The sequence below is a fragment of the Bacillus rossius genome (genome assembly GCF_032445375.1).
Source record: "Bacillus rossius redtenbacheri isolate Brsri chromosome 4 unlocalized genomic scaffold, Brsri_v3 Brsri_v3_scf4_1, whole genome shotgun sequence".
Lineage (NCBI taxonomy): Eukaryota > Metazoa > Arthropoda > Insecta > Phasmatodea > Bacillidae > Bacillus > Bacillus rossius.
The window spans coordinates 20,383,074-20,410,990 of NW_026962010.1; the positions used below are offsets into that span (position 1 = coordinate 20,383,074).

The 27,917-nt window shown below is 33.4% G+C and overlaps 1 protein-coding gene across 12 annotated transcripts in view; it reads right to left on the bottom strand.

Annotated features, from left to right (window-relative positions):
• The window catches only part of LOC134541577 (E3 ubiquitin-protein ligase Nedd-4), a 122,924-nt gene that overhangs the window by 34,400 nt on the left and 60,607 nt on the right, over positions 1-27,917 (bottom strand). For 8 of the 12 annotated variants that reach the window (XM_063385103.1, XM_063385093.1, XM_063385095.1 and 5 more), the window contains 3 exons: positions 27,685-27,826; positions 15,441-15,566; positions 4,242-4,292 (listed from right to left, as the gene is read on the bottom strand). In XM_063385103.1, coding sequence (XP_063241173.1) covers positions 4,242-4,292; positions 15,441-15,566; positions 27,685-27,826 — 319 coding nt within the window. The remainder of the gene's footprint in view (positions 1-4,241; positions 4,293-15,440; positions 15,567-27,684; positions 27,827-27,917) is intronic. The other 4 variants (XM_063385100.1, XM_063385099.1, XM_063385098.1 and 1 more) reach the window with 1 other exon arrangement.

Below are 27,917 nucleotides of genomic sequence, written 5' to 3' on the forward strand. Positions count from 1 at the left end.
ACAGTATTTAAAACAGTAAAAAAAATACTCCACGAGAGCAGAAATCAACCAAGTATGCATGGCTCTTCTAAGACTAACTTTCTGAAGAAGATGCAGCTGTGGATTAGGTTTTGCAGCAGTGGCAATACTGCACAAATATAACATTAATTTAATACACTAACGTAATTAGCAGAGAGTTTTAAGCATTGGGCATGTGTATTAACTTCTCAAGGCAGCCACACCCGAGCCACAGGAAACACAGGTAGTGCAAAAGTGACAATACAATTTCTGCCATGCAGAATATAAACTCCCCAAAAACATGCTCAGGCTAAGTGTGAATGGCCAAAGCAGACACCTAGCATGCCCTTGCCAGCATAAACCTACAATACATTAGAGAATTAAAGAAACTCAACATCCAGCAAATAAATATTTTGAACCTCAACAACTACTCAGAAGAAAGATGCTGAGAAGAATTCCAGCATTTTATCTTTAAACCCAGACCCTTAACATCAGATTAATTACTTTCATTTAATATTCTTTCACCTGTATTCCATTGATTTGAATTTATTTCACTCATCCACTTGCATCCCCATGTTTTATACCACCTATTACTAATTCAAACACCATTGAATTCCATATTTCATAATTCCCTCCTTTCCAAAGTTTTTCTTTCATACACTTACTCACTATTTCCCACTGTTTCTGGCCACCTGACGAAGCTGAATCAAACAGCAAGATGTCATATTTATCCATGCGTTGCATGCTATTTGCACAAACACCTGTGATAAACCAGCCGTATAAAGGTCCACATAAAGCATAATGAAAGCAGCCATTCTGATCTGTAGCTTATTAACCTGAGCAAGCACCAAACATAAATGCATTCTATTATTTTGCCACAAGTTGCATGCATTAGCACACACACTTTATACCCACATTATCTATATAAATAAAAATGCAAAAGTTTGTTTGTTCAAAATTTTAAATTTCTAAAAGTTCTTCTACGATTGCTTTGAAATTTTGACACAATGTTGCATTTGTATAAGTGCGTGTTTTTATATACCTATGTCACACCTGTGACAGGTAAAAAGATAGAATAAAATATAGATATGTATGTGTGTGTATATATATATAAATGAATATGTGTGTGTTCATCTTCTGTTTTGTAAAGATAAAGACATACTACATAGGAAGATATACACACAGAGAGATAGAGAGAGACATAGAGATATAGAGGTGGAGATAAATAGATATATGGAGGAATATAGAAAGATAGTGTGATGGATATATAAATAAATAGAATTGTAGAGATACAGACAGGGAGATATATTTAGATATAGACAGAAACACACACACACATATATATATTTATATAGAGAAATATAAGATTTATAGGACATACATAGCAAGACAGAGAAAGATGCTTTGTATATGTGTACCTAATTCAAACAAATTACAAAAACTTTGCGTGCTTTCTCTTTTCTTTCTTATCCATTTAATCAGACTGAGCCACAACAACGCATGACCAGGTACAGCTAATTTAAACATTAAATAACAGCCAAGGTTTTTAAGTTTGCAATGTAAATAAATAATATCACACTACTTCAGTGAAAAGCCTTACTTCAGAATTCTAGAGTTCAGCACATTCTGTAGTCCGGCACTAATCGAGCTGCTCACCCTTAGAATTTTTTGGGTGGGTTTTAAGTTTTAACTGTTGATCTTGGCCATTGTGTTGCTTTACTGCGCTGCTGGCAATTTTTATTTTCTCAAAGTTTATTGTAACTGTCAGTTTTCATTTCAGTGTCCTGTTCGCCTGTTTTATAATGGGCTACATTACACAATTGGTATTCCCTTCAATACTAGTCACACACCTTTCACTGCATAATGCATGAGACATAGTCCTCACATCTACAATACTGTATTTATCCACGTAAGGGTCCCATTTTTAATACCGATTTTTAGTGTAAAAAAAAAAATGTACTGCGACCCACATGCAAAGTTTGTATTAAACAAAAAATAATATTGTACTGTATAGTTGAATATGTGCGTAAATAACTAACCTATGTTGGTTATTACTTATTAATAATTATAACTCCATGAGGAAGTATAAACTATTTAATCAAAATAACTAAGCAGTCGCACGAAGCTCCAAGAATAGCACAATTATTGTACGTGTTCCATGTCTGCCGCCCGGGTCAGGGCACCAGGAAGAAAGTGGCGTCTGTTGTGCTGCGAAGAGGAGGGGAACATCTAAAAATAAACCAGCCACAGAAAGAGAGAGAGAGCAAGAGTGTGCATATGTGCGTGTTACACCATGTGGCAGTGTTGACAGTTCTCACTCCCTCTCTTCATTGTAAATGTCCCTTGAACTGGCACTCACACAATTAACGTGACTATCTTGACAGGTGTTCGTGATGCAAATGTGCCCAACTATTATTGTTTTTGAATGAGATTTCCCCACGCTTTCAACGAAAAATACCTACTCAAAACTTCAGCCATCGCTGGAGTTTATAAGAGCACCTTTTATATTACTCCAGCCTCATGGTAAACTGCGTGATAGTTTTTGTAGACGAACTGACAAAGCGTACCTTGCCGCATATTCTCTCACCACGACAAAAAGATGTTTATATATATATATATATATATATATATATATATATATATATATATATATATATATATATATAAACATCTTTTTGTCGTGGTGAGAGAATATGCGGCAAGGTACGCTTTGTCAGTTCGTCTACAAAAACTATCACGCAGTTTACCATGAGGCTGGAGTAATATATATATATATATATATATATATATATAGAGAGAGAGAGAGAGAGAGAGAGAGAGAAGACAGAAAGAGAGAGAGTAAAGGGAAAAGGGGTATAAAAAAATAGCAGTCGTCTCCTTTTGCTTGTTAAGTGTGTGCGGGAATTGTATGGGTCATAAAAAAGGGAAAAAAGGGGTGTGGTGTTGTGGACTGCCTCACACCCTCCAGACGAAGAAAAGCCAATGGTTAACGCCAATGTCATATTAACGTCAGTGTCATTTTCTTCGTACGTACCAATAAGCTGAGAAAAAGAACACTTCGCTCGTATCCACAGAACTCTAATGAAGATGGATATATGGTTCTGCAACCCATACACAGGGGCAACCCTTACAGTGGAAATTAGATTTTTTTTCCACCAAAATTAAGGCTGCGACCCATAGGGAAGGGGTGACCCTTCTGCAGGTAAATACAGTATTATAAAACTGTAAACCCAAGTGTTTTCGTCTGTTGGAGCATCATGCAAAATGTAATGGACTGATTTTTATGAAATTTGTGTGTTTAAAAGCTTGGTGATTAGACTTTGACCTTTGAAAAACAAGGTGTGTTTTCGAGAAAACCACCCCTAACGCAGAATTTAATTCTTCTTGATGCTATTTTGCCACTTCATTGAGGATTCTTTCTGTATTTGCATGGTAACTGTTTCTGCAACGACAGTGGCGCGCCCACGAGGAGGGGCACTTATGTAATGAGCAGTGCGAATGTGTTCTCTTGTAGACTGCTGTAGCGAAGCACGGGTACTCCGGCTAGTCTTACATAAAAAATGCCAATTTACTACTTAATGTTTGTTATTGGAAAGCTAAACTCTTATATGAAACGTCTTAAACGCCAGGAGCGATGGCAGGGAACACAAGAACCAGGTGACCAAAGTTTTATTTTGAATATAATTTTAGTAAGATTTAAACCTGTAATATTTTTTACCAGTACACAGGAAAAACAACACTACACACGTTAAACCTTAGAGATAATTTTTAAATTAGTAATAATTTTTGTACTTTAGTGTTAAAATAATTTTTTCAATCTAAATTCCAAATGTAAAAGTAAAAAAAAAAAAATTAAAATATATATTACATATTACATCTTTATTTTATTATATGTATAGGTAATAAAAAATTAAAAATATTTTGCAACTAAGCATTAAAGAGGTCATAGGTAAAAAAAAAACTTTTTTTAAAGCTCAAATTATTTCATTTCACTCAATAATTTGAAAAACGGAATTATTTAATAAGCTGTGTAGTCATAAAACTAAATTTTTGCAATCCCTCTCCATTGTTTGCGTATAAATACAGCTCAATACAGCTCAAAAATACAAAACTACACAACAACAACAAGATGGCCTCTATCAATTACAGTTTCAAAAACCTCTTTATGCAAATATAAGAGTAAAATGTTTTGTCCCAAATTTATTTAGTTGATTTCTTTGACATATTAATTAGACAACACTCACCGTTTCAGACTCAATCGGAGCATGACTCCCAGTGTCTGGTTCATCTGTTGTCTGAAACGAGTTACATGTTATTTGTTAAAAAAACAAAAACAAAAAATGCAGAAGAAAAGCACTTTCACTTTTCCAAGCAAGAATATGGTTAATGTTTTTAAACACATAAGAAAGAAACTTACACATTAAATTATACTATAACTTAAACCAAACAAATATAAGGAAAACATTTTTTTTCTAACAGAGAATAAAACTGAAGCTTCCCCATTAGTCCGCAATGACATGGCCTAACCGACCAAGGATTTAAATAAGAAAAAATAAGGTTAAAATTATTATGTGGAGAAAAGATGGCATGTGTGTACCAAAAAAGTTAGTATTATTAATGTCAAATTAATTTGAAAATTAAAGAAAAATCAGTTTGAGAGCTCAGCTCAGTTTTTGTTATGAATTCTCAGTGCAAGTGATGGGAATATTTGTATTTACAGGTATGAATACGAATACAGTAGACTTGTATTCGTATTCACACCTGTAATTATTCGGGTATGGGTTATCCAGTTTGCGGGTTAGCCGTTCCGTATTTTACTTCCATAAATGACAACAAAAATAATTTTTGACTATTTTTGTGATCTATTGATGTGACAAGAGCATTTTATGCTGTGACTCAAGATGAAAAATGCTGTCAAACAAAGTGCATACATAGTTGGTAAGTGTTAGTATGCACCATGAACTTCGAAACTGCTAGAGCAAATTATAAACGCACCCGTGTAAGCCGCACGCAATTGTGTTCCACGTGCCCTTGTGAACCGCGCTCAGGATGACGCTGGCACGGCGTGGCTGTGACATAACTCACTCGAGCAATAACTGGTCTGCGCAGTTTCAAGGCAGCCGTCGCTAAGTAGCGGTATTTTTTTCCTGTCACAATCTTTAGACAGTTATGTCCAGTAATAAATGCAAAATAGTAGTACATGATATTCAACAAAAATTAAAAATTATTGACCAGCTAGACGTAAAATAAAGCAACAGTAAAATACGACTATGATTTAGTGACATTAACTGCCACTTTTCCTGTAAATTACGTCTTAACTTTAGTACCTATTACGTACAAACTTATACAGTGTTTGTCTAGACTGTCAGGATAAAACAATTTTTAACTAAACAAATTTTTTTTTTCCAGACATTGCTTTAACTTTTTTTTTTTTTTTTGTTTGTTATCTGAGGACCCTTAGACAGTCATTACCCCAGATAATTGGGAGTCTACTGTATATTCGTATTTGCAGGTGTGAATACAAATGCAGTTGTATTTATATTGTCATATGAATATTTGTATTCACATATTATAGAATACGAATATATGAATAAAATATTCATATTCACAAATTTGTATTCACAAATATGTACAAATACTTAAATTTACATAATTGTATTCACTTATTCATATTCGCCTATCATTGAATATGCAAATTTATCACCTTCATTAATTTTACACTGTTTTTTTAAGTTCTAGATCACAATTTTTTGTACTTTTCAACATCCTAGAGGAAAAAAACAACACTCCACCGTCCACTTTCTCCCTAAAATATACCCTTTAAGACTTAAAAACAAATTTAATATTTAAAAAACTAAAAGCATCATATACTGTTATATCTTAGGCAAATTACACAAGTGACATAACAATGTGAGTGCATGCATGTGTGTTTTTTTATGATGGTTTGTTTGGAAATAACTGTAATCATATAATAGAGGATATTAAGTGTTATTTACTTGTAATTGTAATAGTGTATTATGAAAATGTTTTACTTGTGAAATAGAAGGAATTATGTAAAAAAAAAAGTTTCTAGTACAATATTTTTTTATATGCAAGTATAGAATCCATACATTTACTACTGGTTCCAACTTCTTTTTGGAAAGAATTGTAACAGTCATTTTCTTACAATTATTTCAGTTAAATAAATCTTAGTACTGTAGAATGTTCAAAATCCTTAAGTTTGTTTAAATTTAATATTGTTTAATGTTTTAAGAAAGTGAGGTGCAACAGGGAGGGTCACGGTTAACCCGCTAGCTTCTTCAAGCAAAACAATGGCATTCTTAAAGATTTAAAACAATACTCCATCTTAAATACCTGCAAGTGAAAATGTAAAAAAAAGGCACTTTCACTTGGTGTGCACAATGCTTAAGTTATGAGCATATTCTTTTCAGGATGATGATAAACATTCAGAAAGCAGATTCACTTAGGCATAAATACAGGCATGACCATAAAGCCCACAAACGGCCGCTGAGGCGAAAAGCTACTGCTGGCTAAGAGCTGCTCCGAGCTCTGTTAGGCAACCATGCAGAACGTGAAGTTCCGCAACCAGTTCAACAATGCACGTGTGTGTGCAGACACAAACACCTGAGGGCGCAGCACCATGTTGTTTCTCAAGGCGAAAATGCTGAAATTGTGGCCCTTTTTATTTCCTAAATTTAAGAAAAAAAATGTGTGCATGGAGTCCACACATGACACAAGCGACCTGCATGCTTGTTGTATTATTAAGTATAGGAAACAGAGGCCACAAATAAAAAATATATATATGCAAGTAAACAAGCACTATTAAGTATAAATTACACTATTGCACAAGTATGGGAAGTGTGAAAGTATGGAAAGTGTGAAGGTATGGGAAGTGTGAAAGTATGAGAAGTGTGAAAGTATGAGAAGTGTGAAAGTATGAGAAGTGTGAAAGTATGAGAAGTGTGAAAGTATGCAAGTGTGAAAGTATGCAAGTGTGAAAGTATGCAAGTGTGAAAGTATGCAAGTGTGAAAGTATGCAAGTGTGAAAGTATGCAAGTGTGAAAGTATGCAAGTGTGAAAGTATGCAAGTGTGCAAATATTCAAGTATGCAAGTATTAACTAGGTAGGCAAGTATGCAAGTGTTAAATAAGTGTGCAAGTATGCCAAGTGTGCAAGTATTCAAGTGTGCAAGCATATAAGCATGCAAGTATGCCACATCATTTCAACCACTCCCCTGTCGTATTCTCTTGTACCAATTTTTGTACAAGGCACTACACCTGTAGACAAAAAAGGGGACACAATATCTAATGCTTTCACAAATAAAAAAGAAACTGTCAGAGCTGTCATAAAATCAATTCATTCAGTTGACCAACAAACATACACATATTTTACTTAAGCAGTGATTTGCCCATTGCAAAACTATGTCAAATGTACAACGAACAAAGTGAAAATGACATGAAAGTGAAATAATACTTTTTTTGGACTGTGTTTTAAAGAGACTTTAACATTGGGTTTGAATTGCCGGCAACTGAGGTGTGTTCATTTTGCCTTATGCATAAGGAGCAACTGAAATTTACAACTGGTGAAGAAAAAAAAGCTAAATTAAATGCTGAGGTTACCGTACACAATGTCAAGGCCAAGGCTTTTTTCGGAAATCTTCATAATCTTGTTAAAGGAGTAAAAATTATTTGTTTTGATTGCCAAAAACAAATCTTGTCCTACCCAAGTTGTCTGATTAGTTCTCTTATTACCTCAGACAAATGTACTGTTATAACTTGATAGTGTGTGAGAGTTTATCCAAAGATAAACAAACAAAAGAAAACACATTCAGCTGTATTTGGCTGGAAAGTGAGTAAGCCAAAGGTTCCTGTGAAATAGCTTCAGCAATTTACCACCGTCTGTGCAACACTAATTTAGAAAGCATTGTCTCAGATGTTTATGGGGGACAAAATATAAATGCTATTGTTGTCGAAATGGTTTGCACTTGACTAGCAAAAAAATGCTTCACCAGGAGTAAAAGAAATCATTCTTCTGACCTCAGTTGTAGTAATTTCTACATACCCCCAGATCGTACTTTTGGCAGAATCGAAAGATCAATTAATGTTAACCCTCAAGAGTATGAAGAACTTTTCAAGGATGTTGGAACTGTTTATAAATTGGCCACTGATATGGATGTACATGACTGTAAAACAGCCATATTGGGCATTCAGAAACATGGAGAAACTCCAGCAATACCAAATACTGCGAAAGCTCCAGCAAACTGGCATTTTCGGGTTAAGGCTAGTAAATAAATTATCCTAACAAAGCACAACACGACCATTAAAGTGCAAGATGAGATTGGTTACAACATGAATGTGGGTGTAGCAAAGATTATCTGCAAATAAATATAGTTTAAAAAACTAAAAAACATGCTTTTAAAGAATATCAAACTAAAAAGTTAAAAATAAATATAGTTTAAAAAACTAAAGAAACATGCTTTTAAAGATTATCAAACTAAAAAGTAAAAAATAATTTTAAAATTAAATTTATGACAATAGTATATAAGCAATACTAGTATAAATGAGAAAAAAGCTTGAGGCGCTTTGTGCCATATTTTTTGAATATTAAGCGCCCCATGCTTTTTTCTCATTTATACTAGTATTGCTTATATACTATTGTCATAAATTTAATTTTAAAATTATTTTTTACTTTTTAGTTTGATAATCTTTAAAAGCATGTTTCTTTAGTTTTTTAAACTATATTTATTTTTAACTTTTTAGTTTGATATTCTTTAAAAGCATGTTTTTTAGTTTTTTAAACTATATTTATTTTTAACTTTTTAGTTTGATATTCTTTAAAAGCATGTTTTTTTAGTTTTTTAAACTATATTTATGTATAATTATCATAGGGAAATGAGTTACCGACACTACCTATTACCATCTGAGATAACTATTTGGAGTTGCAACGTCACAAAGAAATGGTAAAGTCTCTACGAATCATTTGCAGTTAGATGTATGGATATAATATTAGAATTTACCGGGGAAAAAAAACATTTTTTTTTCCGGCGTGGCCGGGAGTAGAACCCACGATCGCTGAATCCGAAAGCTGACGTCACAGAAGTCGCGCGCCTTAGACCGCTCGGCTAACGAACGTAATGAAATGGGTGGGACATTTTACAGTGATGAGTCACTCACTCTTAGTCGAAAGAGTTACAGACGGACAGACAAACATACAGGTGAAACTAATATAAAGCATGTAAAAAAAAGTTAAATCCTAGAATGAAACTACACCAAAAATTATTAATAAAGGTGTCATTGTAAAGGCCGTGAAATTGAATGATATGAGGTCTCTCTACCAAAAACACTCTGGGCCTGAGTGGGACATGCAGCCAAACCTCCATTCTATAAACAATCTTTTTATAGATCAAGATGTCATTTTACAAAGAGAAGATAACAGCCAGGAAAACATAGCTGGCGATGATGCTGTTCAAATACCTGTAGATGAAAATATTCTATGAGTGTAACATGATGAAATTCTAATACAGCAATATAACTTTCTTTTTTACAGTTTTTTATGTCCAGGCATAGTTTTTTTTTTAATTTTTTAGATAGTAAAAGTGTTTTACAAACAATTGAATTTTCTAACTTTAGTACCCAAATTACCTAATGCGAGTAGGAAAATGTGCCTAAACCCATTTAGTCCATTCTTTACTTCAAAAAATCGTCATGTCTTTAAAATTTGTAATTAAACTAAAAGTTAATATTTTTTGGTAGTAAATGTAAAAATTCCAAAAATATTCTGCAAATGTATATCAAAAACTTTAACAAAACAAATATTTAAAGCGTTGTTAGAATTTTTATTTTTATTTTTTCGTTTCCTGGCAAATTTTAGTTTTTGGACATAAGTTTTGGAACTAGGCGAATCAATTGTATTTTTAACCTATATTATGACAAGTCCTATACCATTATATGAAAACATCTGTTTGGTCAAATGGACAAAAATAAAATAAATAAAATATTAAAAGGCATTATTTAGGGAGAGAGTGGACTGTTGGGGTGTGGATCATAAGTTGTCCCATAGGATTGTGGAAAGAACCCAAAATTGTGGTCAAGAGCTTGAGAAAACAGTGTGAATATCAATGAAGGTGGTAAATTTGCGTATTCACTAACAGGCAAATACAAATATGCTAATATGAATATGCAAATTTGAATATTTGTACATATTTGAAAATATAAATGTGAATATGAATATTTTATTCATGTATTGTACTCATATTCTCTAATACGTAAATATGAATACAACTGTATTGTATTCACACCTGTAAATATGAACACATTCATATTAGTATATTATTTGCTAATACATTTGTATTCCTATTTATGAATACAAATATGCCTATCAATGATCTCAGCTTCGCAGTATGGTAGGTCATATTGTGTTATCATTTGCTTGTTAATTGTAAACATCCATACATGCATCTAATTTCATCCCTGATGTCTACCTGTCTTATTTGTCAAACCTAGTATACCTCTGAATGCCCACTATAATCTCAAGACATGTTCCGGAACATTCCAGATTCATCCTGTGCCATGCCACGGCCACAACGTCTGAGATATGGGCAGAATTTCCCCCTCTGCCTTTTCTAAGCCATTCCACCAATTCCGTTTCACAAAAAGTATGAAAACAAAAGTAATTGAACAGCTTCAACAGCAGAGAAACAAATGAGCTAACTACTGTCTGACTGCCACAACTAGAAACTAGACACAAACCTGAATGCCAAGTAGTGCAGTGTACCTGATTACTGACCAGGGGTTCAAACAGCTTAAAGGCTTCCAGAAGGTGGAAGTAAGAAACATTTTGATACAAAACAAAGATATTTAGGAAGTTTTTCAAAGGGAGAGAAAGTGATTACTAGGTACCAAATATAAATATAAAATAAGAAAGATAAAAGTGTGCCCCAAACCAAACCTAAACTATGGTTATTTTAAGATGAATTGCGACAGACATTTAAGTCTTTCAAAACCCACCAGTCTACACATAGCTTCCTACTAAGCTGGACAGTCTTGGAACCCAATAAAAATCTAATTGTGAACTTTTAATACCCATGTATAAAATCAAAAATGTCGAAATCCTCCACAGTTGTTTTTTTTTTTCTGAGAGTATAATTTTATTCCAACTATATTAAATTCTTAAAATAAAAGAAATATTCTATTTGAAAAAAAAAAATGCAATTTTCATGCCAGATGTGATTCAAAAAAATGTTTTATTTCTCTAAATTCTTGGGTTTTAGGGTTACATTGATCCAAATTAGAGATGGGTAAAAATTCGAAAACTCAAGCTAAGCCAAGCCAAGCCAAGCCAAGCCAAGCCAAGCCAAGCTTCACATTAGCTTGAAAGTCAACTCACATTCACAATTTTGTCCAACTTCAGCTCAATAGTCAAGGTTAATTGCTTGGCTTGTAATTTTCAAGTCCTCACAATAATCACTATTTTCAAACTATCCCTACAATTACTATTTTCAAGCCATCCCATTCAGCTATCTCAAGAATCGCTAATTTCAAGCTATCACCTCAATCTCACAAGTGTTAGCAGAAATATGTTAAATGTAATATTTACATTTGAGCATACAAAAAAGAGGTATATCTGAGTGTGTATTAGTTTACAATACACATTAGCATGGAAAAAAATTGGCACCTAAACGTTTATATTCTTATATTCTTACACCATTTTACAGACAACATGGTTACAGTACTCTTGAAAGTTATGAATCAATATCTCAAAATTTTTCCAATGCAATATGTTTCTGCAATAGTCTGTGCCCAAGTTCCATGTTCATAATATTAATCTTATGTGCAATAAAATGGTGGAAAACAATGTAGTGTTGAAAAAACAATAAATTAACTGTTACCACATTAACAATTTTCTCCTTTGGTTGCCGGTTTATAATGTAACATTGCAGAATTACTGCCCCCTACTACCAATAACGCAATAACACTTTGACTATGAATGTTTTAAGTTAATGTTTTTGAATATATTAAAATTATTTTGTACTAATGTTTCATTTATTATGCATAGGCATTTCAAGTATTTTGTTTGTGTTTTAATAGTGATTATTATTCATTTATGTTATGTTTTGTATAAAGCTGAATGTAGTGTGTTTTATTATTTGTTTACTTAAACACTTACAATTGTATGTGTATTAATTAAGTTTTGTTAAAATTTTAAGGCATATCTGGGTAGTAATACTGCAACATTCTAGAAGGGTTAGAAAAAAAAAACAGGCGTGACACTCTGGCGCCAGCAAGTTATTTTTCACGCCTCAAGTTAGTGCATTGTTAGAAAAACCCAGCATGTGGACGCATGACTGCGCAGCAATAGACTGCAACTTTCGCTGGGCGCTGTCTTGCCAGCCAATCAGAGTGAGCCTTGAGTTGGTGTATTCCCAGACTTTTAGAGAAACATTTTTTCAGTATGTTTTCCTATATGGACAGGTACTGGATTCTGTGTTGTGATTGGTCGGTTGGCCCACGGGGTTGCCACCCTGTTTCTAGCTTTGTAAAAGGAAGGCAACTGCGTGGTTAATAAAAAAAAGTGAAGGGGGGGGGGGGAATTATTTATTTATTTATTTTTTTGGTTAGTCGAGCGACGCGCTACATTGAATATGTGTTAAATCATCTGGCAATGTGAGTTATTATCTACTGTTTATTTTGTTTTTGTTTTGAGGATAAATAATTAAAGACTGCCTTGAACTCTTTCAATTTAATGTAAAGATCCTAAGGGAAAAATTTATCTTTGACGTTGGCAACTATTCAAAATTAAAAAACAAACTTAAAAATCATATATAAATAAACTTTTCAAGATTTAAATTTGTCTTTGTTATTTTTCTCGATTGTATTGTCGGGCCAACATGGAATGTAAAATGTGTTTGTATGTTATAACTAGAGACAGAATTTAATGGTTTTATTTTTAAGTAAATTTTATTTTAAAACAACAAATTTCAGTGTTACCTATTGTTTTTATTGTTTTTTTTGTTTTTTTTCAACAAATATGGCACTTACTTGTTTAATGATACTTACTTCGCCAAAACAGTATCTTTTTGACTGATACATGATGCACTTTTATAATATGATTTTTACTACTAGGAACAACAAAAATAAATCAGTAAGTATATGTGCATTTAAAAAATGTACCAATGGCATAATGTAAAAATTAATTACTAATAACAGTTGCAATATAAAAAGAAAGTAATCTTTAATTCCATTCTAAATAAATGACACTCATTGAACTTAATACATTAAATTATTAAGTTTTTTTAATCCGCCTTGAGTTCTAATCAAACATGCTGTTTAATTTCATGATTTTTGTTGCAGTTTGTTGCTTTATGGTGTAATAACTGGCATTTTGGTGTTGTATGGTGCATTGACCTGGTTTTCTGTGTTATTTCCACTTTACAGCAATTTACCATATATTATTGTCCCTAATTATAAAGTAGCTACAACTTAAGAAAACACAGTTTATGGTTGGAACATATGCCTGAAAATAATTTCTATTTACATTTTAATGTATAATAAAAATTAAATTTTTTAATTGTTTATTGTTACATAAATTTAGGTGTTAATATTAACTATAACTCCAAAATATTAGTGGCTTGTGTTTGACTTAACTACAAATTTAGCAGAAAACTCCAGTTTGGCTCAGATTGGTTATGATTTCAAGGCTCTGCTTAGCTTGAATGTTAAAATTGGAATCTCGGCCATCTCTTAGTATATTTAAAAATTAATTAATGAATCAATTAAATTATGTACAGAGATATGCAAGTCAATTCCTGGGAACAGTGAGGAAACACAAATTGTACAAGCAACATAACCTTTGCTACATTTTAAAGACACAGTGACAATAAATTAATAATTAAAAGATGTTTTGACTATAAACTCATGCAAACATAAGACAATATTAATCATTCAGTAATTTTGGCTTGGTAATGCACTGCACAGTACACACAACACACTAACCAGTAATTTATAAAACTATAGGCTACTTGCAGTGAATAAAATTAATACTGCATTAAAATGATGCTAGGTTAATATGTAAAAAAATACACTACAAAAAAAAAACCAAACCACCAATACAGGCCATTTCACCCAAACTAACAATGCATAATAGACTAGTACAAAAACTACAGCATATAACAAATTATTTTAATAAACAGTAGTTGCCAACAGAGAACTTAAAAATAATAAATTTTAAAACTGTGCCCTCAAACTAGTGATGATAAATATTGCTTACTTGAAGCACTTGTACCAAAGTGAACATCAAAGCAAAAAAAAAAAATTCCAAAGTTGAACTTTTTTTATTGTAAACAAGCATTTCAAACAAGTAATATGGCAAGAACCAACTACTACATAGACATTACAATAGATTATAAGTGGTTGTTAAAGAAAACTAATTTCACAAGAGTATTAATGGCAAGTTAAATGAAGTGCGTATAATATAGTTAGAACTCCTACAAGTGTTACTTTCTTTACAGTTTACTGTGAATTAAATTCGTTGATCTCTCCCTTAGTACATCTTGACACTATTTAATTGTTCTTAATAATTAACGTTGATGAGCATTATACTATAATTGTAACTTCTGGCAAAGACAGCACATGGATTTAACTCCTAACATTTAAGCGCAAATGTAAAAACATTACCCAACTGGTCAATTGATAAACATTTACAAAGGAAAAACTAAATGAAGGGCTTTACATTTATGTTGTTCCCTCTTAAGGCAAGAGTAATGTTATGAGAGGCAGTACGCAAACCTCTATTTAACAGACAGACCTGTCAGCCTGAGAGTACAAGTGTTCTGACTTCCAAGCTTCCAAGTTAAAGTTTTATTCATGAAAAAATTTGCGTAATCTTTAACTGTCACAACCAATTAAACCAGTAATAATATTTTTATTTTATTTTGGATATATTTTTATTTTCATCACACACAAATAATGAAAAACTAGCAGAGTTTTTAAATTTTTTTTTTGTGGTAAACAAATTTCATAAAACATTTACCCACAGGGTGGGCAAACAAGATAATACAGTAAGAGTTTTACCACTGTGCATACAAAAATGTTAGACATAACAGTGCGTATCTCAAAATCATTCCCACAATATGCCACAAAAATGTTTTCATATTTTCATATTTTGTATTTATGCTGAATGAATGACCAATATATTACTTCGAAAATGCTAATATGCTATCACCTTCAAAACCAATGATATTTTACCTGCCTAAAAGTAATTAAACAATCACTAATACCAAATCAAAAAATTTAAATTATAGTGCAGCCAATAAGTTTTGAATTCTGTGCTCAGTAACAAAATGCCAAGATGAACCAAATGAAGAATATTTGCATTTGTTTCAGGGGAAATCTGCATGAACCTACAAGACTGCAAAGGAGTGAGATATTAGTTGGTTAGTTTCCTACCTCCTGAACGTTAATCGTCACTACACCATTATCCCCTCCGTCAAACACATCACTGTCTTCGTCCTCAATACCATCAGGATCACTACTCCCACCCGCTTCGTCACCGCTAGCCCCGGAGTCCAGATCCTTGGGAGCATGCCAAGAATAAAACACACATGCAAGCCGCTTCAACACAGGCAGCACATGCTGCACACAAGCACATGCTCACAACCAACACATGGGTCAAAATAAGACAAATGTGCAACAAAAAAACACACTTTTACACATAAAATAACATCAAAACACTATAACACACATGCAAACACTGAACTCTTTTCTATATACTACATACTCAAGTTACATTGAAACTTTCATGTGTGAATGTGAAACTAGAGAAAAATAAAAGTGTACACAAATGCCTTTTTAACAGCCAGTGTTATTTAATGTTATTTTTCTAACACTTACTGGGAGTTAGATGTGAGATTACAACACAGAACTACCATAGAGGTGATTTGGGATTTGTTCTATGTTCTATGTAGTCTAGGTCCTGATTCTTGCAGGCGAGGTGACAGTGAATGAATCAAATAGCCAGTGATTTGTCTGAGAGCATGACCATATCCACTACTAACATTTGCATTTCTCAGCTGTTCCATCCAACGGACCGTTTTCATGTAATAATCCTGGATGATGTGCACTCATTGGTCAAACCCTAGAAGGGCTATGTTTTATCACCTTTAGGTGTTACAAACCACTGGCTATACCTCCTTAATTCTTACTTCATAGTTCATACGCAAACCATAAAATCTAATTAGCAAGTTAATTAACTAATCACCAATGAAATTACAGTGCTAACCCCTTGATGGTAGTACCAACCTGACCAGCAAATCAATCATAGATAATTCCACAGTACATTTTAAAGACATTTTGTGAAAGCAATATTGTACGTAGCTATAATGGTCGCACATTGTTTTACGAACATAATGTTTATAATATTATATTATTAATATTTTAAAACTGACAAAGCTCAAATAAGAAACTATGGATTTAGCAAAGTTTAGCCATGTACAAACGTATAGTATAAAAAATAGTATAATAATAATAATAATAGTAGTGGTCGTAGTAGTAGTGGTCGTAGTAGTAGTAGTAGTGGTCGTAGTAGTAGTGATCGTAGTAGTAGTAGTAGTGATCGTAGTAGTAGTAGTAGTAGTAGTAGTAGTAGTAGTAGTAGTAGTAGTAGTAGTAGTAGTAGTAGTAGTAGTAGTAGTAGTAGTATAAAAAGCAACACTTAGTTCACACTTCTGTGAATTATTTCTGCAATTATAGTCTGTGTATAGTGTACAGGAAACACACAAAAGATTGGGCCATAGTTAAAAAAAACTGTGAACATGAAAATAAATAACCTGCACAATGTGACTGTGTAAGCGGTATCCAATAACAACGAAATGTTAGATTGTAAAATATGTAATTGCCAAATTTAATCATCCGATATTTATAAAAAAAAAAATATTTAGACTGACGAAAACTAATCCGCATCATATTCACGGGAATAGACAAATAATAAAAATGCAAAACTAGTTAATATCTCCAAATGCGTTGGGAACAGTTTACAGCTTATAAATTTCACAGTTTACACTCTTTCATCACATAATCGTCGCACTCGCATAATTGTCGCACCTATATTTTAGGCCGTCAAAATTGGGATAAAAAAACTTCTGGCGTAAACATTGCATGTTGTTTTTGGTCCCGCTATTAGATGCCGAGCGCTTTGTGTAGGTATCTTTTCCGTATAAAAGAACGTATTTTAAAGTAGAAATCTAATATTTATTCGGACATTACAACTTACTTATTTAATTAACGGAAATGTGAAGTTGTCTGAGGTGTAAATTTTTTTTAAAAGACATTTTTAAAAGTTATTTCCTTTATTTGATCGTCTGCGTCGCCGCGGTGTAGGTATCTTTTCCGTATAAAACAATGTATTTTAAAGTAGAAATCTAATATTTATTCAGACATTACCACTTACTTATTTAATTAACGAAAATACGAAGTTGTCTGACCTGTAAATTTTCTTTTAAAGACGTTTTTAACGTTATTTCCTTTAACTGACCACCTGCGTTGCCGCGGTATACCGCTTGTAAACATGTAGCCAGCGCTAGTTGGCATCATTCGTGTTTGGTTATGTTGCTTCCCGTATGGAGCGCACGCACGTAGTCGAATATCGATATCTCGCCGATTGCATGCAACGCGCGCTCTCTGTCGAGTGCCGAGTTAAATACATTTGATAGTCCGCATTCTTTCGTGGCAAGTATGTACTACGACGGTAGTTACGCGTTAGTTCATGTCACAGTTTCAAGTCGCTTGCGTTCGGGTCACAGATTTGGTTTTTCTATTTAAAGTTGAAGAAAGGTTTTCAGGGTGTCTACCAGATCTAGTAAATTAAATTCCCTGATTTTTCCAGGTTTTCCAGGTCTAAAACTGAATTTTTCCAGGTTTTCTTTAACACAATTACGACATTCCAAGGAACTGAAAAAAATTGCATAATATTACATTGACGGGTTTCAAAGTATTTCAACTTACTTAAATTAGTAAAAAAATTACCTTCTTCCAAACGTGGCCAAAGTGACTCAATTGATGGCAAATAAAAGATGCTGCTACAAATATTTCACACACTTCCTTTTGCAAAAAAAAATTAGTAAAAGGAAGCTCCCATCAATTTCGCAGTGACTCAACTTTTGCGTCTATTGCACTTACTTCAGAACGAGCCAAATCCAACATTCGAGCCTTCAACTGCAATGCCTTGATCTCCTCTTCAACTCTTCTTTTTTCTGCCTTCTTCTTGTCTGTAGCTTCCTTTTCTTTTTGTTTTGTTTGGAGGGCTTCCTTACGCCTACAACTAGCATTTCTTACATACTGCTCTACACCTCCAGAACGTTGAACAAAGTCATACATCTGTCTTTGTGCGATCAGTATTTCTTCCTGCAAGTTTTCAGTCAGCTGATTAGAATTCACTGAAAATCCTCTTTCCAATGATGCATTTCCATGGGAAAGTACCAACACCATCCTCACAAACTTTAGAAGGCCTGTTTTGGAAGCTACTGTATATGCCTTAAGAATGAGCATCCACAAGTGATCAAGGCGCCCGTCTTCTCGAGAAAAAGACGAGAACAGTGCTGCAGAATCTTGCAAGGAACATACCAACTGATATGATAACTCAATGTTATCAGCTTCTTGTCCTGATAGCCACCTGTTTTGAAGACAACATTCTAAACTGTACTTCACACGCTGTTTCCTCACACCCGAATTTAAAGCCACAGACGGACATAAGCAGGAAATTCCCTTGGTAAGATTGTACTTCAGGGGACTTTTGTCTTGAAGTTTTTTTTACCATAACCTTTAGACAAGTCCTATCATTTTTCTGTAACAGGACAGACTTTTCTGGTACTTTCTCTTTCTTGATGGCATGGCATACTGCATAACCCAGCTTGATATTGTTAGCAGTCAATAGATTTTCCTGGTTATCTACATCCAATGGAGATACATTGCGTTTCTCCCTAAAGCTCTTCAGTACTTCTGGTTTCAAAATTTTCCTGCCAAAGCTAATAAAACCAGTGAATCATAGAGAAAAGGTGCCATGGGTGCTTCACTTTGGAACATTGTGAGAAACAATTCCAGCTCTGATGCCAAAAAAAGGAAGAATGTCAATTTTACTTTTAGAAGATTATCTTCAAGAGCACATTCCACTACACTGAAAGAGAGAGATGAAATAGAAACTTCACTAACCAATTTCTTTAGGTGGGGTAACGTTTTCATGGCACGCTCAGCAACTGCAGTATTCCATATGATTGCACAAAATTTCTTGGGAAAAAGCTCTGATCCAGTTATTCTAATGTAATCTGCCCTCCTTGCAGATATGTGCTTAAACAAATAGTAACTGTGCCTCAAAAAACTAAAAACGTCCCATTGTGTAACAGAAATTCCAGTTTTGAAAGCACCATGGACTGTATGAAGCCCACAGCTACCAATTTCTAGCAACGATGGCGAATCTTCACCAAAAGTGTCTGTGATATGTATTTTCAACGCTAACAAAAATGTCCAGTTTACGTTGAGGGCATCCATAGATACTTAAAATTAAATGCACCTGTCGGTATAATCTGAACGTGGGAAGCACATATTGCAGCACGTCACGTCAGCAGGATAACAGACCATCTTGAATTAGTTTGTATCACGTGATTTTATGCCACTTCCGAATCCGATGGTAAATAAAAGAATTTGGACGTGGGAACTGTTCGTTATTTACCATTCAAAAATAAAAATGGGAGGGGATACACATGATGCCACGCCAATGCAAGCTGATCAATAAACAAAAAACGTATTGCCAACTACAACCTACCAAACAAAAATTCCCTGATTTTTCCCTGATTATTCCCCGATTACAAAATTCCCTGATATTTCCAGGTTTTCCAGGTTTTCCAGGGTCAGTAGACACCCTGTTTTTGTTTAATGAATTATTAATATAAATTGTTTTGCGTGCTCTTGTATACTCCACCTTTTTTTTAAATAAACGTACTTTCCATGAAAGGGTTTTGTGTTTATGAATAACTTTACCTAACAACATGTTTTTTTCCGCATAATCGTCGCACCCTTACTTTTCAAACTTGACTTTAGAATAAAATGTGCGATGATTATGCGAGAAAACATTGTATAAGGTATAACAAATTTAATATCTCAGAGTTTTTATTTCAAAGTTCATGACTATTTCAAATCAGTAGTTCACTAGACAGTACTAACTGGTCTTCTGGCCTATGCTGTTCATGCTCGTCTGAATGTGTGTATGTTTTAAATAAATATTGGCCTCTGGGCACAAAAACAAAGTTTGCAAAGAGCAGCTTGTACTTTAGGCCGCACAATAAACATTAAATTACACTGGTCTAGTAGTGTAAATAGACCTAAATCTGGTAGGTGTTAAAAAGGCTTGCAGAAAAGTCCACGGTAGCATAATTATATTTTCTAAGGATGACCCACATTAAACATTTTTAATTTAAAAAATATATAATGAGTATTCCAAACCTATTTTAACCAAAATAGTATTAATCCTTATCCAATTAAATATGTGTTACTTTATTTAAATATATTAAATGCATACCTTGGAAGATATTAAGATCTTGGTACTTATAAGTATGTACTTATTAAATCTAAATGATATAATAGTAGATAACGTACGTGCAAAGCCGGGGCGGGTCGCTAGTTAACTGTATTTATTTTCGCTAGTAAGGTATTTAGCATACACTTAAAGATGTAAACACTCCCACAAGTCCACTGTAAAACAATTGTTACAGTTTAATCACTTTGCTCAGTTTGGCTTAATTAATTGCTGTAAAATTATATTATATATAATAAATTATATAAAATAGAAGTAATTAAAATTTTTTGTAAAAAGTTAAATAACTAAGAACTAATTTTACAAATAATAATATAACTGTACCATCATATTAAGATAAGATAATAATTGAAGTACCATTTCAAATCTTATCACATGAAATACACAGACATTAAGATGTGCAATATGTTGCAACTTATCTTGGAATATGATGACTTACTATATCTGCAGATGCTAGAATACATTATTAAAAACATTAAGTACTGATGTGTATACATTCTGCAAAAAATGTTTCAGGTTGAGAGGGACCAGTTCCAGCCAATTGGACTTTCCAATTTTTTGCTATAATTTTAATTTTTGAATTTTTCTGCAAGTTTGTGACATGACAAGGCATAAACAATATCCTCCCAAGCTTTCAAACCTTGTAACAATTTGATAATAACTAACAGGCTCCAGTCTGTAAACATCGAGGACATAAATGTCAAGGAAATAACTTATTTTTTCACTTGCAATTACAACAGTCATTTTGAGAATATTCAAAATTAAAAATATTATCAAAACCTATATTTATTGTTTGTATTTCATTAGATTCCAAATACTTACAAATAAAGAATATTCCATTTTATTCCAAATGCAATATCTCCTCATGTAACTATCATCCTTGAGAGTAAATCGTTGTACAATATAAGTGTGTTTGTACCCAGTTAAAATATATTAATGTTCCTGATATAATTAGTCATATTTTATTACAACGTATGCACAGTTAACAGCAGAATTGCTTAAGTTCAAATGGCAGACAATCTGCAATTTGAAATTATTTTTTATCAGTTGAAAACAAGCAAACAATAAGCAGTATCGCTGCCCCTGCTAAAAGAACTTCCAAAATTTGAATGAATACTTTATAGTTGTTTATAGTAAATAAACCATTAATACAAAAATCTATTAAAAAAATTATTTACATGTATTTGTCATAATACAACTTTTGAATTATTAACATGTAAAAAAAAAGCTTCAAATTTTTCACTGTTTGAATTTGATATTCATATTTGAGGACATTTGTATCAGAACGTGATTCGAAAACAAAGGTGATATTCCAACAACCCTACTAACATAATTATCCCAGCCTGCGTATGTTGACTTGAACAAGCACCCAAAGCTATGCCCTATGCTATGTCGAGACAAAAATTTTAATACAGAAGCTGTGCTGCGGGAAAAGATATTTGAAAAGAGATGGCGGGGCTTTATCGCTTTTAACACACACTTAAATAGAAGACTCTTGATATCTTAGACTTCAGATAACTTGGACCAAATTTGGCAATGAAAAATATATTATCTGAAGTTTTCCGTACACCTAACGAGTGGCATACAATTCTGCAAACAGGGCTCATGAAACAAATATGTGGCAATCTCTGCTGTATGGATCATTCGTCTGTGAATGGCGTAGCAGCAGCTACGAGATGTGTCCAATACTTAAGTGTGATCACTTACTCTGCTTGCACCCTAACAAGAGGCATCATTAGATGAAGAGTGCTTTAACTTTCAAGTTTGCAAGAAAATAGCACAAGTCAACCATTTAAAAGATAGCAATCAAGACATTTTGGTTTAGGAAAAGTGTTATTAAGCAGTTGGAATGAAAATGAGAGGTTGGTGAAGTGTGGAGAATGAGGGGGAGTGAGGAATGGAGGCTCAGAGATAAGTATTTGACAGGGGTCACTTGCTGTCAGGGAAGATTTAAGAAGTAACTATGACTCTGTCACCAGTAAATCCACACAGGAGAACACTGTCACTTTTTTTCTACAGTAGTTCACTTTCACTTGAAATTAAGTATAGTAAAACTTCCTTTAAATATCTCACTTAAGATAATTTCCTACATAAGTAATGTAAAAAAATTAGCATAGGACCTATAAATACAATAGAACCTCATTTTTACGAACCTGGGATTTACCAATGCCCACTTCATGTGAAAGCATTTCCATAATTTACGTTGCAACAGCACTGGATTTACTAGTAAACAATTAGAAAAGTTTAAGCGGAACAGTAAAAGTTGAAAGCGAATAGTGTTGAGTTTATTTATTATACATTATTGTGTGTGCTTGTGGTCACGACCACTTCATTTTCCATTGAAAACGTGCATTTTTTTGTGCCATTTGCCATGGTGAACCATGAATCAAAACTTTGGTGACGTGAACATAAAAATTAAGTTCATGCTGATATCTCTCCCCTTTAAACTTTTAAGTATTATGCATGAAAATAAAGTTGTATAATAGGGTTTTTTTCACAAACAGTGGATTACGGTGCCCTTATTAAAATAAGTTTTAAAGCAATGTACCAAATACCTGTAAATATAGTGTCTTTGTGCATGTTCAGCAATGTTTGTTTTAAATTGGCAGCACTGAATTTCCAAACATTGCATCTGAATCTCTTTCCTAAATGTAAGCTATTGTTGTGAAAGTAGTTGTGTTCTTTTAATAGTATTATTACCCACAAAAATCTTAAATCATTTTAATGTTAAAACATGATTATTAATAATGTTCGTAAATTAATTGTGTTAAGAAAATCTCACCATAAAAAGTGGACAGTTTGAGATGCTTCAACATTCACATCTCTTACTCATGAACCAAAATTTTCATGTTAAACTTTAAACAATTGTAAATTACCGCAAGATTTATTGGATTTATTGTTTTCACCATGTGAAATAATGTAATTCTAGTTAATATAACAGGGTGGCCACCCAATAGTGAAAATTGGGAAACCTTGAATTAGCCGGGAATTTTAGAAGTGCCTGGAAAACCAAACTATTTATTTGTCTAGAAAGTTGAAAAGAGCTTAGTTGAAAATTGCTTGTCATGCCTAAGAACTGCATCATTTATGCCCTTTTTGAATGCTGTTTACAGCTTAGTTGAAAACTACAGGCCGTACCTACGAACTGTGTCACTTATACCATTTTTGAGCAAACCTCGACTGTGGATGCGAGATATTTGTTACGTGTTAAGATAGCAATATGGGTTGCTGGTGATCAGCTGTAGGGGATGGAAGTCTATTCTCGATTTCTTTTCTTTCCTTTCTTCTCTCATGTTTTTTTTTTTACTTTTACATATTAAGATTTTCACCGCCGGTAATAATAAACAGAAGACATGGACTGAAAGAAAACTATTACTTCAATTTTTCACGTCAAATACTGGAGGCTCTACTACAGAATAAAACCAAGAAACTATTTTGAATGTGGAAGAAACTAGACTAGCATAAGGTGCTGTAAAAGGGTATGACGCAGTGATAAATGCAGGAGTTCAAGCAGTTAAAATCACAAATCCCTTGCTGTAAGCAGTGCAGAAAGCACATGCATATGTGGATAGCATGGAGGAAAAAAAGAAAAAAACTGACCAATTGTAATAAAATGCAACAACAGAGAAGAATTTGCAATCTCTAATTTTGCAATCAAGTAAATGCCTTAGTTAATAACTTAGTTAACAGTTATAAGAGAGATTTGTTCGCCTATTTTTTTTTATTATTTTGTGTTACATGTACCTACTATATAATGTTAGTGGTATTATTGTATTTGTTGTGGTTGTTGTGTTTGTTGTATGTGACGTCACCGCTAATATCTGGTATTCATGCCTTCATGTCAGACACGTGCGGTTCTTACCTGCTATAGTGCCGATGCAGGTGGGAGTCCACGTTTGCAGTGGTAGCCTTGTGTTTGTCTTGTATAAGTCAGTGGGCATGTCACAATTTTAAATAAATAAATAAATAAAAATATATTGTGTGTAACACGAGTCACAACTGAATATTCTATTCCTTCTAAATATGTACACTGAAATATTTTTAAATTTTGTGAAGTGAATTGTACAATTAAGAAAACTGTGAGAAATATTTGGATGCCTTAAAAATAACTTTCAAAATCATTTTGCAGAAAATCTAACTCATCAGATGTGAAAGTATTTATGTCCCAAAATATACTTAACAATTTTAGCTCTTCAATTTATTTATTTTTTACAAACGAAATTTAGTTGCTGGTTTTATTCCTAAAGTCTTCTTGGAATGTCTTATGAGTAGAGTCCCGTAAAAATGGTTTTATTTTTCCTTAAATTTCGTTTTGAAAAAATCAAATTTCGGTTTTATTTCGCTGTTTTGGTTTTTCATGTTTACTTTAACTTTTGAGAATGGTTTTATGACCTACAAGTTTTGCTTGGCTAAATAATAGTGGCACGGCGTATACTCGTATACTGCACTCTAAAGTCAACACTATTGGCAAATAAAAATTGTAGGCTTGAAACAGCTCGGCACGGCCCGGTGCCGCCTAGCGCGCTGCCTCGGCACGGCCCGGTGTCGCCTAGCGCGCTGCCTCGGCACGGCCCGGTGTCGCCTAGCGCGCTGCCTCGGCACGGCATGTCTCAACTTAGTATTCTTTTAATATTTCTTGCTGCTGTTCTTTGTCCCGTTGACGCCGTATTCACTTGCTCTGCGGTCGTATTGCATTTGCTGAGAAGTGTAGTTACAGCAGTTAAAGGTCACTGATTTTGCTTATCAATCGGCGTAGTGCCATGTGTTCATGTTTACGAGTAGTAGAGGTGTAAAAGTAACGAAAAAAAGTGTACCCTTATGTATTCGTTACTATAACAATTAGTACTCGTTACTATCGTGTCGCTACGTTACTCGTTACTTCTGATACCGCATAACATGCAATGTTATGTTGCAGCAACGAATCGAGTCGTATTGCGTACGCGTACAGTATGACGTCACGTAAATAATAATAAATAGAATATAAACAATTAACAATATTTGATAATTAACAGTTTTTGTTAACCAAGAAACAATTAAATCTCATTAGAGCGGTTTTATTATATTATCTCTTTTAAGATAAAAACAACAAAAAACGTGAAAATACGCGATAATAAATAACAAAAACATACATATTTCTAATTTGTAAAAAATACTTTCTTATAAACAGTAAAAAACTTGGACGACAAATTTCCATATTATACTTAATAAACATCGTTCTTTGTAACGTAAATTCATCGAATATGCGCGCGCATGCGTAAAACATACGAAAAATGCGAGTAACGAAATCCAGCCGTGTGTAACGTTTCGTTACTCGATACTAGATGGCGCACCCGTTACTCAGTCAGTACCGAATACATACGGTTTGCTACACCTACAGCTCTAACGAATAGGTTGCCAAGCCAGTCAAACGTAGTTGAAAGCATGAGGTTGTTAACTGTTCAACATGAAAGGAAGAATTAAAATTTTATATTTCTCTACAAGATTAATGTGTAAATACAGCGGGTTGAAAATCATGGCAGCTATATTGTGTTGAAAACATCGCCGGTATTTTTTATTAACTTTGTGTTGATGCTCAGGTACATTTTTCTCTTTTTAATTAGTTTATGATTGCAATTACTGCTTTCGTTTCAAATTGTAATGATTACGTGACGGGAATACTGTAAATCATTATTTACTTTCATTACTACAAAGCGGCCATGTTGAAACTTAGAAAAATGGCGATGTGCCGTCAACGTCGTGTTTACTTGTTTTTCGCGATGTCTTGCATGGGTGGTCTAATTCATTATTATCAGTTTTATTTCTCGATGCTGTGCGATTTCGGTGTTTTTTCGCGAATTAAGGTAAATTGCGGTGTTATTTCGCGATATCGCGATTCGCGAAATTTCAGTGTCTCTACTTATGAGTATGCATTGACAATAAGCATTCCTAAAAGATTAAAAACAAGAGAGAAATTTGTTAGTTTGTTTTGAATGTAATACATGCATAATAACAATTAACAAAAATACTTGTTACATTTATTTAACTGCCCAACTTTTCAGTGGGATAAGTTATTAAATAAAGAAAGGCAAAAAAACTTGGAATTTTTAATTTAGAGCCTTTAAAACCTGGAAATAACCAGAAATTGAATTACATGTAAAGTGGGCAAACTGTATAAAAAATTAAGAATCTCCGAAATTTTACTTAGTGTGGTGTATATTTGCTTATTGTTTCTCATCATAGTGAGAACTTTTTTTTTCAATACTTCCCTCTTTTTACATTTTCCTGGATTTTACATATTTATTTCCTTGTCCCTTAAGATATATGAAAACGAGGTTCTAATGTAAATGGAATTTTACCCTTTTAATAAAATTTCCCTGTTAATAAGTCTAAATTTCTAAGTACCTTGATAATTTTCTTAACAGGGATTTACTTATCTCCCGCAATAACCAACAGTTGACTGGATTTTTCTCTTCACCCCTTTCTGTTCATTAAAACAAAAAATAATAACCTCCATTACATCCATGTAACTTATCAAGAGTTCAATGAATGTTTTTGAAGTCATATTCCAAATATTTTACTCAAATGCACATAAATTAAGAAGCACTGAACCTTTCATATTGTTTGCAATAATAACTGAAACAGCATAAAGTAGAGATTAGAGACTGCAGGTAAAATCTCAATATTATTACATGGTTATTCTTATTGTTGACTGCAGGTCATTGTAAAAAAAAAAAAAATTTCAGTATTAATATTTTTAAAACAGACCAATTTTTTTAACTACAAATTAGCCACTACAGACATCAAATTAATAAATATGACATCCCTGGTTACATCAGGTGTTGGTAATATGCTTTCAAAAAATGTTTTATTAAAGTGAAAATATGTATACTGTATGCCTTTCAACTCAGTACGGACAACTGCCAAAGATACATTTAAATATGAAATCCAAGTTTGACTGAATATTGAAATATGTATATTTATTTTATTATTAGGATTTTTAGAATTTTAATACAAAGAGATTGTTTGGTGGCAAATGCTGTTCTAACTACAGAAAGCAACAAATGAAGACAAATGAAGACAAATGAAGACATGCCCAAGAGCACAGAAAAGAACAGATGGACCGACTCTTACAGACTGCGGGGTCGACGCACTCTCACGCCGGTTGTTCTCACTCTCGTCGACGCTGATGTGGAAACGGCGCTGAAACTCCGTAGCAGCCGACTCCAGGCTGCGCTCGCGCACATTCTGCTGATGCTCGTTGCTCCCAAGATTGCTGGGGAACAAACACACGCGTCACAAGAATTAACATACGGCACGGTCCAGAAGTCCTTTGAGCTGTCGGTACGGGAGTGAGGGGTGTGACA